Source organism: Patella vulgata, chromosome 1 (assembly GCF_932274485.2).
Source record: "Patella vulgata chromosome 1, xgPatVulg1.2, whole genome shotgun sequence".
NCBI lineage: Eukaryota > Metazoa > Mollusca > Gastropoda > Patellidae > Patella > Patella vulgata.
Genome location: NC_065879.2, coordinates 32,592,768 through 32,606,406, shown reverse-complemented (window position 1 = coordinate 32,606,406; position 13,639 = coordinate 32,592,768). Strand labels below are relative to the sequence as shown.

The 13,639-nt window shown below is 31.7% G+C and overlaps 2 protein-coding genes across 3 annotated transcripts; one reads left to right on the top strand and one right to left on the bottom strand.

The window, feature by feature from the left end:
* Positions 1 to 408: 408 nt before the first annotated feature.
* LOC126821265 (uncharacterized) lies at positions 409 to 7,654 on the bottom strand. Its single transcript, XM_050549667.2, has one exon. The coding sequence runs from the start codon at positions 7,493 to 7,495 to the stop codon at positions 4,958 to 4,960; it is 2,538 nt and encodes an 845-aa protein (XP_050405624.1). The 5' UTR covers positions 7,496 to 7,654; the 3' UTR covers positions 409 to 4,957.
* A 210-nt stretch (positions 7,655 to 7,864) lies between these two features.
* On the top strand, positions 7,865 to 13,291 carry LOC126815609 (protein Dr1). Of its 2 annotated transcripts, XM_050541341.2 has the most exons (5): positions 7,905 to 7,978; positions 10,398 to 10,590; positions 11,183 to 11,534; positions 11,873 to 12,036; positions 12,324 to 13,291. In XM_050541341.2, the coding sequence occupies exons 3-5, from the start codon at positions 11,306 to 11,308 to the stop codon at positions 12,444 to 12,446; spliced, it is 516 nt and encodes a 171-aa protein (XP_050397298.1). In that variant the 5' UTR covers positions 7,905 to 7,978; positions 10,398 to 10,590; positions 11,183 to 11,305; the 3' UTR covers positions 12,447 to 13,291. The 2 variants fall into 2 exon arrangements, with proteins under 2 accessions (XP_050397305.1, XP_050397298.1); XM_050541348.2 differs by lacking the exon at positions 10,398 to 10,590 and having other exon boundaries at positions 7,865 to 7,978.
* The last annotated feature ends 348 nt before the right edge of the window (positions 13,292 to 13,639 follow it).

Sequence of the window (13,639 nt, the reverse complement as noted above, 5' to 3'; positions counted from 1 at the left end):
AAATTATTGACCAGAGGGTAACTTCGGGAGGTGGAACAGTCAAGTTGGCAGCGTAGGGGTTTAAAAACAAGTGTAATAAAATTTTAACCCTATTTGAACACCTGGAATGAGAAGTGGTATCAGATGTTCTAGAAAGAAAAAGCATATCACCCATTCCTGAGTTAATGTATTTGTATTTACCCATAATTGGCAGGGGCTCTGAGATCGCTTTCAGGAAAAAAATAGTCTCAATGCTTACTTTGTTTTCATATGAATTACACATTGGGAAACTTCCATTTTACAGAATGAGCAGTGATTTGTAAAAATAATAATAAAGTTAAATTTTCTTTCTAATCAAGAACATCTTTATTTTAGATAAAATAAGCACTTCCATTTTACAAAATGAAGGGTGATTTGTAAAAACAATAATAAAGTTAAATTTTATTTCTCATCAAGAACATCTTTATTTTAGATAAAATAAGCAAGGTATAAAAAACACTAATAAAATTTAAAGAAAACCAACAATATGAGATGAGATAATATACAATAAATAAATATGTAGTTCTATTTAAATAAAATGGATTTATATAGATGAAAAGTTTATTAAATACAAATAAATCTATATTAAACCCACTTCTCGAGACAAGGGTTATATCTACTTCACCAACCATGGCTTGCACTTTTATTAATTCTTGTTTTTTTTTTTCAACCCAGTTATTGTCGGAACTGTAACCCTTATATCGTGAAGTTGTATTTGATTAGATAAACTATAATACATTTAACTATCTGTAACCATAGTTAATTATATTGTAGTCTTTCGTTGGCTGGAAAACTATGTCCATAATCTAATCAGCTCAAGAATTCAAGGGTGTTCAATTCACCTTTGTAACTGGAACAGCCTTGTAACTGTACGAGGATATTATACATGAAATAACTTAAAGAAATACACTATAGAACATGGAATAAAAATTACTAATCTATTTGGGCATTGTTTCCAAGAAAGTATTATTCTCTAAAGGGCCTCAATTGCTTGAAAATGTTGAGAGAATTCTATTTGAACCCCCAAACAAGTAGTAATTGTTGTGATGTTTTACAGTGTATTGTTCTAGTAAGACTAAAAGAAAATCTGCATGAAAATTATCCAATACCATAATTACAAAAATTGATATACATGTATATTTATCTAAATTAAATCTTATATAAAAATAATCATCAAGACTGGCATTACACACAATTCAAATTTTACTTACTAACAGAGAAAAATCTATAAACATTATTCAACGCTTAGGCTTAAAATCTTATCTTTACATTTACAAAAGAAAACACTACAGCATCAATGGTTTTTGAAATAGTAATGCACTTTGTAAACAAATACACAAAAAATCTTAAAAACAATATTTCTCATGAATTGTTTATTGGAAATGATGCAAATTTGGATTCTGGTACTAATTAGTTTATCTGGGGATACACCCACAATAAAATGAATATTTATTATACCTCTTGAGATATTTTAACATATCTATAAAGTTTAATGATAGAAAGAAGCGCAGATAGTGTATAATTTAAGGTATATTAAGTAGTTATACAATGTAATGTTCAGATATACATGTCAAATCTAATTATTGTGATTAGACTAAATGCTATGTAGATGGGTCAAACATTCCCCTAAAAGAATGAATGGTTCCCTAACCTATTTTAAAATTTTTTTCTAATTATAGGTTATGGCACAGTAGTCCAATTATACTATTGAATGACCACCTGCCATCCAGAAAAAAAATTCCTATTGCAATAAAATATATGTGACATGAAACTGATACAACCAGATAGACCGTATTATTTCTATATAAATACATGTATAATACTTAATATAAATATATTCGTTAGGTTCCTTCTAAAGCATGAGTTACTTTTTGTGGAATGTTGAATAAATAATCCCCAGAGATTACCTATTGTTAAATATTAATTATTGCATGTATTATCCTTGTTTATATTTCCAATAATTGAAAAAATGGCATGTATATGTATCACAATGTATAGGAAAGAAAGTGAAAAGGAAATTTAGCAGAAAAAAATATTTCCTTATATATTCATCTCACAGGGAAGATTTGCACCTGAAATATATTTTAAAATTTACACAGGCTTCTTAATCAATATCTACATGTATGTGTATTCATGTGGAAGACAGTGCATTTAAAGCATAATAGTAATACAAATTAAAATATGAAATTGATCATATAAAAGATTAAATGCTATAAAATCTGTGAAATATTAATGTACATGTACATACGTCTAATTTCCGACATTTTCTTTATTTTATAAAATAAAAATATCAATATAAATAATAAAGATTATCCATGAATGATATTATAAAATAAGGCTTCAACCAACCAATAAAGCTGCCTTAGTTTAAAATTTATAGAAAAATGCTATTATGATACACTTTCCAGTCGATGTTCTGGTTTCATCAAAAATAAGGCAATAACTGATTGGTATCACTATAGCTGCTCTTATCGGAACAATTTCAGAGTCTGTCTACCTTTTTCTATCTAACAATCAAATTACACTTTAACCCCTTGTTCAGTGCACATTCCATAACTGTGATGAGTGGTAGACAGATTCTGGTATCTTGCCCCCTGAATTTAATCTGGCTTTGGGTGATTTTTGAATTGGGTTACAATTTAATACAAAATTAAATAAAGAATAAAAGGTCATATTATAAAAAATAATAATTAAATGTAAAGATACAGACAGGTTTAATATGAATATTGTTAAACATTATAATGATATATGTGTCCATACATGTATGTATTTTATTAACCATAATATGTAACGGTATTTGATGACTAAAACTAGATATTATTGTTCTGCAGGCTTTACAGGTCTGTTCATGTCATGTTATATATGAAAATATTTTAACACCCCAAAAATTAATATTAAGCTACATGAGTACATGTAACTACATTGTAATTAGTTATTAAATTTAATTTATCTAAATTGATATAATTTGCCACAAAATTTATAAAATCTAATAATATTAAAGATAAATCATGGGAGATTAGATAAAGAGCTGACAGTTCTCACTATAATAGTTAAAAACTAGATAATGTAAAGGGAATTGATCCACTCTGGACCAAGATTTTAGCGATTGAATTTTCAGCCTAGCCTCGATCATCATTACTAAAGTCTGTACGATAAAAAAAATAGTCTTGATTATCCATTTCATGATTAAATCATGAATGGAAGTCGAACAGCAAATCAGAACCTAATCCAATAAACATCGCAGGCTAGCGATGACATCAAGGGTTGATTATGGTCTGGATAAGTTAATTTATATCTAATTAATAATTTAGATAACATTTCCGGTCTAAAGAAAGACCTGCAATAGGCAGATTTAGCTCTTGCATAATGTATGTTTAATAATAGTTAACACACAGAGAGCATAGACATCTTATCTTTCATATTACAATGTACATTATATGAAAAAAAAAACAACCCAATTTAGGTTTCTGTAACAAGTCTGATTTTAAAAATGTGAAGGAAGAGCATTTATTTATTAACTGATTACGATATTAATCTCTTATAAATATTTAATATACATATATAATATGTTAATATTTCCGCATACACTTTTACAAAAAATAAAGGTATGAAATACTGCTATATATTTCAATAGCAATAAATAAAACAAGACATTTAATAGGATTAGGATTAAAATTATTTATAATAATTTTTTTTTTTTAAATTACAAAATCAGATCTTTTTAAACATTAGCCCTATATAATGTACATGTAGCGTACATTGTTCTCTTTCTTCATTGAGATAAAATTACAAAAATTTCCCCTTAAAACAAATTTTTTATTTAGTCATGTAACTCTACATTACTAAAGAAAATTAAGTGATAAATGTAGTGGTAAGGAAATTTAAAAGTCTGGTATTGAAAGGGTTACTTATTTTGCACCATGTGTACGCTAATAATACTGGAATGTTTATAGCAAAAAGACATATCAAAAATTATGTTGTACAGTGTGTTAAACTACCAGAACTGTAATATATCTGACCAAAAACATGCAATTCTTATTATACTAAATATACATAGCACTGACAGATTCAGAAGAGAATTACAGGGAGCAGTGCCCCCCCCCCCCCCCAACACCACCCAAATAAAAAAATTTGGCGGCTTTCAAAAATTCAAAAATGTACATGTACAACTGAATATTGTCTTTAAAATATATCCTGGTTCCCATTCAAAGTTCAATTCCTGTCTGCACTTGAATAACTAATTAATATGTGGGAGTAATGAATAATGAATGACCTTTATCATAAGTACATGTACCGGGATAGATTATTATCTTTAGACAAATCAAATGAATCCTATATAACCTACATGTTTATATAATATTAATGTATACAGATCTAAGAATAAGGATAATGTCAGCATTATTACAATCCGCCTCATGCAATTTCCAATTCTTAGAACCCTAACATTATTTTGACTCATAAAAATTACAGTAGCTATATTAGTATTCTGATTCTGAACCGACAATTTAGCGATTTAATTTTAGGACTAGCCTCGATCATCATTACTAAAATTCGGTATGATAAAAAAAAAAAACAGTCTTGATTATTGATTATCCATTTTTGATTGAATCATTAATGAGCTTTGAGCAGCAGGTCAGATTCCAATCTAGTAAATATAGCAGGCTGGCTAGCATTGACAGCGAGAGTTGATTATGGTCTGGATAAGTCAATTAATGTCTAATTAATAATTTAGATAACATTTCATACCTAAAGAAAGACCTGCAATAAGCAGATTTAGCTCTTGCATAATGTATGTTTAAACAAACATCTTACATGTATGTGAATTTTGGCAATATTTAATCACTTTTTTATTAGCCCAAAGTTATCTCAAAAATATAGCCAATGTAATTTCAACCTGACCTGAAGTTAGATAAGCCTACATTAACAATGAATTAACTAACTAGCAATTAGTGGATGTTAATTCCCGCCTTTCTAGAACTTGTTTGTCAAATAAGTACTGATACGCACCAAAAAATGTAGTCAGACAAAAATCATGAACACTTCCTGATAGAAATGGTGGCTTAAGGTCTATTAATAAATTAATAGTAGAATAAAGATTAGTAAACATATCACAGTCAAGATCTAAAATTAATGCCGTTGTTATTGTTATCATGTCATCACAGCAAACAGAGTTTTGTCCACTGTTAATTCTACTTAATTGATTGTTCATAAAAGCAAATGCTTTGGTTACATGGCGTAACTTTTCTAGGATTGATTTACCCTCAATGGCTTTTATAATCATATCTTTTGCCGGGCTGAGTAACTTCTCTATTGCTTCTTTATAGCACTGTTCAACACTTTTAGATGTATGATATTCTGGCCTCCCAGAAACACCTATTTCCTGACCAATTGTATCTTCTGTCAAACTAGTTAGAGAATCAATGCTTGGAGATGTTTTAAAACAACAAGCTGGGTCTAAAATATTGTGCACCTCACTTAGATTCTGTCCACATTCCTGATCCGTGCTGTTATACAGCTGTTCTGAAGTACATTTCGAAATTTCAAAATGAATTTCTGATGAAGTTAAGCTCATCATATCAGAATTAGAGTCCTGGAAGTCTAACTTAGCCTCAGTAGATGACATGGCACTCTCTTCAAATTCTGATAAACTTTCAAAGCTTTGTCGCATCACCATTTGGAAAAATTGATCATCAATGACAAATTCAGATATGGAAAGTTTAACTAAAGATCTATAGAGTGTGTGACATGGCCCTTTATACACAGAAAAATATAATTCCATCAACTTTTTAATAACACGTTCACAGAAAATAGCTTCATAACTTATCCATAATTTGTTAAAGTGGCGCTGTTCCACATTCGGAAAATAGTTAAAAAACAGTCTACACATTTTATCAATGTGATTAAGGAAATCTTGAACAATGTCACTAATGGCAGGTTTAATAGAACTAGTAGATAACTCACTTAATTGTTCACACATCGATACAGAAAGTGATTTAACTTGACTTCTTCGAGTACGTGAAGCTTCGCCCATATTCCTGAGAAAGTCGCAATCCGCTTCACTGGCAGAAATATTTGCATCTAAATTATCACCCATAGAATTTAATGAATTGAATTCTGTTTCTATTCCTATACTAGATAACCGTGATCTACCCTGAAGATCATCTCCAATTTCTATCCTCAATCCAAATTGTGACATTTCACTTAAAGCAGCTTCTGTTTTCTCCAGAATTAAATGAATTCCATCACTATGTGTGCGCAAAGGTTCGCATTCAAGAGAAGATAATAACTTCTTTACTCTGTCATCAATTGTCATCCAGTCAGCTGGTTTTTCATCAGTGCCAAGCATGTTAGTGGAATACTCGCTACCATCAGTATATGAAGTTCTTGGTTGAGAAGGAGACAATCCATCTCGATTGAGTTCTTTCAGAGAATTTTTGATTGCCTCTCTCACAGCAGTGATCTTTATTTTTTGTATCACTAATTTATGCATCTCTTCTTTTTGCTCTTGAAGTCGGATAGACAATTCACGATAAATATCATGGAATACATTTTGGGTAATCTTAAACCTTTTCCTGGTAATTTTAGAATGATTTTGTCTCTTTATAACATTTTTAATGTTTTCACGGACAACTTGTAATTTTTCTAGGGCTTTGTGAGATTCATCTCTTTCAATTCTCAACAGCTTTAATTCACTTTCTATGACATCTCCAGTGTCTGCTTTACTGTCTCTTCGTTTATTTATTTCTTGCTGGCGAATAAAGAGACTTGAGTCAAGATTGAGAATGTCTTTTTCTATGTGCAGAAGTAGGAATGATAAAAATATTCTGTTACAGCAACGCACATATGATTCAAGATGAAAATCTTCAATTCGTAGAAGTCGTTTTCGTTGTTTATCAAGGCTGTTACAAGATAGGTCCACAGATGTACCTTTTTTAATGATGTTTCCTTCTGTTATTTTCAGTATTGACTCAACTCTCTGAGAAGCTACTTTCAATTTTTCCATATCTTGGCTTGTGAAACAAACAGCCGGAAGTATGTAGCAGTGGATTATACGAATCACCTCGGATATGAAACTGGTTTTTGTTATTTGTCTGTTTGCCAGAGCATTCATTACTTCTACTGACCGATCAGTCAGTTCATCTATAGTGGGATCAAAATCATAAACCATACTGGCATCCTGAAACAAATACTGCCCGTTAACCACATCTATGTCGACTGAGCTCCAATCATGTAAGTTTTCCCCTCCCTGGAATGGATCAACATCGTCTCTAAACCAAATAACTTTTCTCTTGTCACAGTCAATGTAAATGACTGAAACCATATAGGTTTTAAACCACAGGGCGGATTCAATGTACAACGGATTCTGTTCGTCATCCATGAGAGGTATTTTCCCATCCACAGTAGGTTTATGGCCTTCCGACAGATAAACATTTTCAACTTTTTCAGTTTTGTTTCCTTTCTTCAAAATAATCAACATGTTTTCTTTTAGAACGAAGTAACTTTGATACCATCACGTAATTATTGTACTATAACATGACTCACTTAAAATCGTCAGTGGATTTCATCGATTTTTCACTGTAAACTGTAAGGAAGTTTATAATCGAAAAAAAAACACTATTACGCTTTGTTATTACTTAGCGACCTTGACCTCTTTCTTTTCGCTTACAACAATTACCCGAATCTAAAAGATTTTTGTTATGGCCATTAATACAATGAGACCTATACTTAATTGAATTGCAGACATGATATCTGATAAAAGCTCAACAGCTAAGGTTAAACCTAAAAATATATCCGACAAACAAGGCTGCAAGGTATCAGTAGCAAAACTGGTTTTGTCAATGATATAGCCGGCATGTACCGTTCTGCGCATGTATTAGAAGCCGGAAATGTCATGAGAACGTAGAAAGTTGTTTTTATTTCATTTAGGTCTAGGCTATAGTTCGAATAAAAATAACGAAAGGTAATGAAATCATACATAGTTAATTATAAGTCAATACAGTGAAATGTGCTGAATAGCGCCAAAACTGCGGTTCAAACGTAGCCTAGGTTCATTTCTGGAATGTGCACTTAATATGTAACAGGCATTGCCTGAGTAGAGCGAAGCTGATTATTCAATTGTCAAATATAAAACCTTCATAATTAATTTTCTCAAGTGATACAAAAAATGTTAAATAATTTAGTTTTTCCAAATTGATTTTCATTTAGATCTAAATCGTATACATTAATTTTGTTTTTTAAAAAAGAACAAAAAAGTGTGAGAATTATTTTCATTGACGTCAAAAATATGTGACGTCATTGATTAGACTCGTCATAGAAATAGTTCTATGAGGCGCGTAATCTTGCTTGGGCGAGATTTGGTAAGTTGACATGCGCATTGCCTGTTTTGCCCAGTGTATCCGGTTCCGGTCTGAATTTTTTTTTAATCAACAGTCTGTGGGTGACAATTTCAGTTACGCTCCTGTGTTACCGGAAAAGAGCTTTGCTCAAGCACTGCGCTTTGCGCGATGCTGTAGAGCTTCGCTCTATATTAAAAAAAGGGGCCCCTTTCCTTTTCAACCTGGCAAAGAAGGATGATTATAAGTCTCATTTTCCATAGTCACAGTATCTGTACATGTACAGGGAGTCATTTAAATCAAAGCCAATTAGCTCTAAAATAAACAGCCTTTTTACATTCTCTGAAAATTTCACTCTAGAGTAGGTATTTACAAATGAGCCACATGAGCCACAAATAACGGTAAAGACAAATTTTGAAAAGTAATTATGAATTTTTTGGGAATTTTTACTGTATTCTTTAGGTTTATAACTCAAGAGGAAGTATATGCAATAGCCATGCAGCACTCTTAGAAATAACAAAAATGTAACAAAATCAAATCTGTAAGAATCTCTTTTCAGTTATTACCATGTAAAACTTAAAGTTGCAATTTCATATTTTTTAAGTTATATTTTTTAAATGTATTAAAATAAAGCCTTGAAATAGATGGTATCTATAAACAGTTCTACCTTGTTAAAGAATAATCCTATTAATCCCATAATTTACTATTGCCAGTTGAGAAATTGGCAAAAATATTATTTTCAACTTCAAATTCCAACGTTTGAAGATAGCTATTCCATGGGGGGAATAGAAAAACAATGGAGATAATTGTGTTATTATTTCCGGGGTCAAGGATTTATAAGTGGGAGAATGATACCTATGATCGTATAATAGTGAGTTGACAACCTATTGAGCAAAAGACATAGAAATAATTATGTTTTGACTTTCTTAGAAAATATGAAATTCTCGCTTTAAAAGACCATGTAAACAGTAAAGACATAATGGAAAAGACAAAAATTTAAAGTCATTAATTTGACTCCAGTTGTCTAAATAAATGTTTGAATACCATTAGAAAGAATTTAAAAAGCGATAACGAATTATAATTTTAACTAAATACTGTTTGTTTGTCTATCTCAATGCAAGAAGTCTTTTCCGTTATCAATTTTTATAACTGAAAAGACATGCTTTGACTGTCCAAACTCATTCACATTGCATAAACATGTATGATATTAACACAGTGCTTTGACTAACTCATTCCCTAGTTTTCTGAGTGAAAACCTCTCGATCAGTCAGTGTTTTATGTCTTGGAAGAGACCAACAAAAGAGACATACAATTTGTGCGACAACCATGTGAGGTCAACTTAAAGATACATTATGGGAGATTAGATAACGAGTTGGCAGTTCTCACTATAATAGTTAAAAACTACATAATGTAAAGGCAACTTGCTGAAAATTTCAGTCAAATTGATCCACTATGAACCGAGAACCAAGCGGATGAAAGTTCCGCTTAGCCTCGATCATCGTTACTGAAGACGATAAGACAAAACTAATAGTCTTGATTATCCATTTAATCGTTAATCACGAAGGAAAGTTTTGCAGCAAATCGGACTGTAATCCAACAAATATCGCAGGCAAGCCTTGACATCGAGAGCTGATTATGGTCTGGATAAGTTAATTAATGTCTAATTAATAGTTTTTATAACATTTCAGGCCTAAAGAAAGACCTACAATAGGCCGATTTTGCTCTTGCATAATGTATGTTTAATTGTTTGTATTTCCCTTTCTATAAACTGTTTCTTTCCATTATGTGGGATTTTCCTGCTTGACCATAACCCTGTCTTTGATTTAATAATGACACCAAGTGACATACTTGATAATGGGGCATATTGTTAACTCACTAACAAAGCATTAATGGAAAATTGTTCTCAAAATTTTGACAGAAACAATATTTGATATAGCTGATTTCAATTTCTTCTTAAAAAAGTTAATAGAACATTTTATTCAGCTCTATTGGATGGCTAATTGAAAAGCACTGTAATTTTTACTGACATTTCAATTTTAAAAGCAGATTTTCAAGTTCGAAGTTGAGAATGAGAAGTTTTACCACCTAACGGAAGGACATTTTGACCCCATAATTTGATATTCTAATTTTATTTTGAATATAACCATGTCAAAATATTTTCCCAAAGAAAGGACTTCCATGCTGATGTACAATATATAAGTTTTTTTGACGGTTGCGAAAATTTTATATCAAAAATCAGGTAAACAGTTTTTTTCCGTTATTTGTACGTTTTTGTGAAAATAGCCCATATACAGGTGTTGCCTGGAACAAGTCACGAAGCTCATCATTGAAAACTATCAAAGAGTTTCCTTTGCTGAATTAAGGGGGATCACGTGGCTAAGTGGGTAAGACGCTAGCTCGCTAGCCTGGAGGTCGGGTGTTCGATCCCTGCATTGGCCGAGAAAGTTCATCCAGATTTTCCGGCGTGGTTCTACCTTGTCAGTGATGCAGGACGGAGGGGCTGACAAGGAAAGCTGTCTAGTCGTTCGGATGGCACGAAAAACCGAGGTCCCGTGTACACATTGGCGTGCACGTAAAAGATCCCTTGGCAGTTGGAATTCGATATAAGAGTAGGCCGTAGTGCCGCTGTCCGGGCAAAATTTCCCTCATAGCACACTGTATGGCGTATGCCCGTCTTCATTAGCCCAGGTTAGGAGCAGAACATTAGGACGTTAAACTCCATTTCATTTCATTTCATTTTGCTGAATTAATAGTAAATTGCATGGAAAAAATATCAGAAAACAAGTCTATCCTTTCCACTTACCATTTTGTATGTTAATTTTACATTACAGATTGAAAGAACAGATGGACGATGTTATACTATGATTGTTTGAAAAGTGTAGAACAATAACTTTTAATTTAATGTTTTATATTTGGAGTATCTTTTCACTTAATTATAGACAGATTCGATCAAAATGGCTGATAACAGAGATGAAAAGAAAGATGATGATGATTTGAGTATTCCAAGAGCAGCGTTAAATAAAATGATCAAAGAACTAACACCAAGTATACGTGTTGCTAATGATGCTCGGGAATTAATATTGAACTGTTGTACAGAGTTTATTCATTTAGTGTCATCTGAAGCCAACGAAGTGTGTAATAAACAACATAAAAAAACAATATCAGCAGAACATGTTTTAAATGGTAAGACTGTATTTGGTATCATTTTTGTGAGTAGTTAGTTATCAGATCATTAACATAACAATAGAAACCGAAAGTCGGTGTAACTTTTTAGAGATGAAAAACTGCCTGTAGTAAGTTATGGTCTCTATCATAAAATTTTAAAAAAGCACCGTATAATAATTGTACAGGTCAGAGTTTTTGCAATTTTTCTTAACATTTCACTGGAATTATACAGTAACTAGTCATCCAAAGGAACCTTATGAAAATTTCCACCCGTGCAAAGACCTTGTAATAAACACTCCATACATTATTATCATTTTATAAAAATATTTTATATACCATACTTATTTATTTGACAGCTTTAGACAGCCTTGGATTTGGATCATACAAAGAAGAAGCTGTTGCAGTTCTAGCAGAAGCCAAGGCAGTTGCAGCTAAAAAGAGAAGAGGTAGTTCACGACTTGAAAATCTGGGCATACCCGAGGAAGAATTATTACGTCAACAACAAGAATTATTTGCTAAGGTAAAGAATTTGAAGTTACATCATTATAATGGCTAGATATCTTTATTACAGATAGTTTACAGATAAGTGTTGCTAGAGTTCTCAAATTTCTCAAGTTTAAAAGTGTTAATATTTATATGGGGGGGTGGCACACTGAGTAAGGTGCTGTCTCGTTAACCTCTAGGTAACAGGTTCGCCAAGAAAGTTCCTCAGGATTTTCAAGCCTGGTTTCCCCATGTCAGATTTCTTGTGCTTTTGCATACAAATTATGGATTTCTTGTTTGCTAATTATTTGGATTTTTTTGTAGGCTCGTCAAGAACAGGCTGAATTAGAACAACAACAATGGATCCAGATGCAGCAAGCTTTACAACAACAACAAGGTCAATTATCAGGTGCAACTCAAGATGAACAGGAAGATGATTATTCCTAGTATAGTACTATTCACATTGATTGACTAAATTTATGTACTATTTACTGTTGTCCGATTGGTTATATGTGTGCGTTTCTGGTGTAAGCTTATTTGTGACTTTAAAATACTGAATCTATGATCGATTGTGTCAATGAGATTCCAACTTTTATTACTTTATTGAAACAAGAGGTATTATAACTTCATATGAAGACAAAACTGTCTATATAATAATTCAAGGGTCTGGAAATGTTCATTATTAAATTTGAACTCTTCCTACCCAGTGTCAATGAAATCTTTTATAAAGTAATTGATTGTGACTCATATCACTATAATGTGGCACCAGGAAACTGGTAGTGGGGATATATTCATTGCCTAGTAACTCTTCTGTTTGACAGTGACATAACAGAAATGTTTGTTTTGTGCAAGCAATATGCGTATGTGGTCACTTTGAAGAATTAAGTGAGAGAAAAAAGGTGAATATCTATTTGTTGCATCTAATTGAAAGCATCCAAGATAGGTCTTCCTCAACCTTCTGACAAATTAAAGCCTTTATATTTAGCTGGTTTATTTTTTTCTCTACATTCATTAGATAGAAAGTCCAGTCCAACAGTGAAAATTACATAATCTATCGATTAGTAAGTCCAGTCCAACAGTGAAAATTAATCTATCAATTATGAACAAGCAGATGTGGGTTTTCATTTACACCTTAGTGGAAAATCTGGAGTGAGTTGGGTTGTCTGCTTATATTTTTGATTCTAAAAAGAAATTCATAGTTGTGAATTATATTTGGGAAAGGGCTACCAGTGGTGTGAATGTTGAGAATGGGAAATAAACTGAAACTATAACATTAAAAACATTGATCTATTTGTTTGTTTATTTTATAATGAATTGTATGATATCTAAAAATGTACATTTAGTACAAAAGCAAGAAATAAATACAGTAAAGATTTTCAAAATGTGTATAAACTATAAAATATTAGGAAATAATACACAAGTTCTAACAAAAACTATGTACATACAAAATCTGTACAATTAGCACATCCTTTGAAACTTGTAAGGTAATTAATAAATTACTATATAAGTTTACTATTAGTGACTAAGGTCCATCTACAAGTATATTATGGGCTTCCTTATCTTAATTAGCCCAGTCGGAGCAGAACAGAGGACATTAAACCCATTTCATTTCATTATGGGCTTCACGTGTGACACCAATT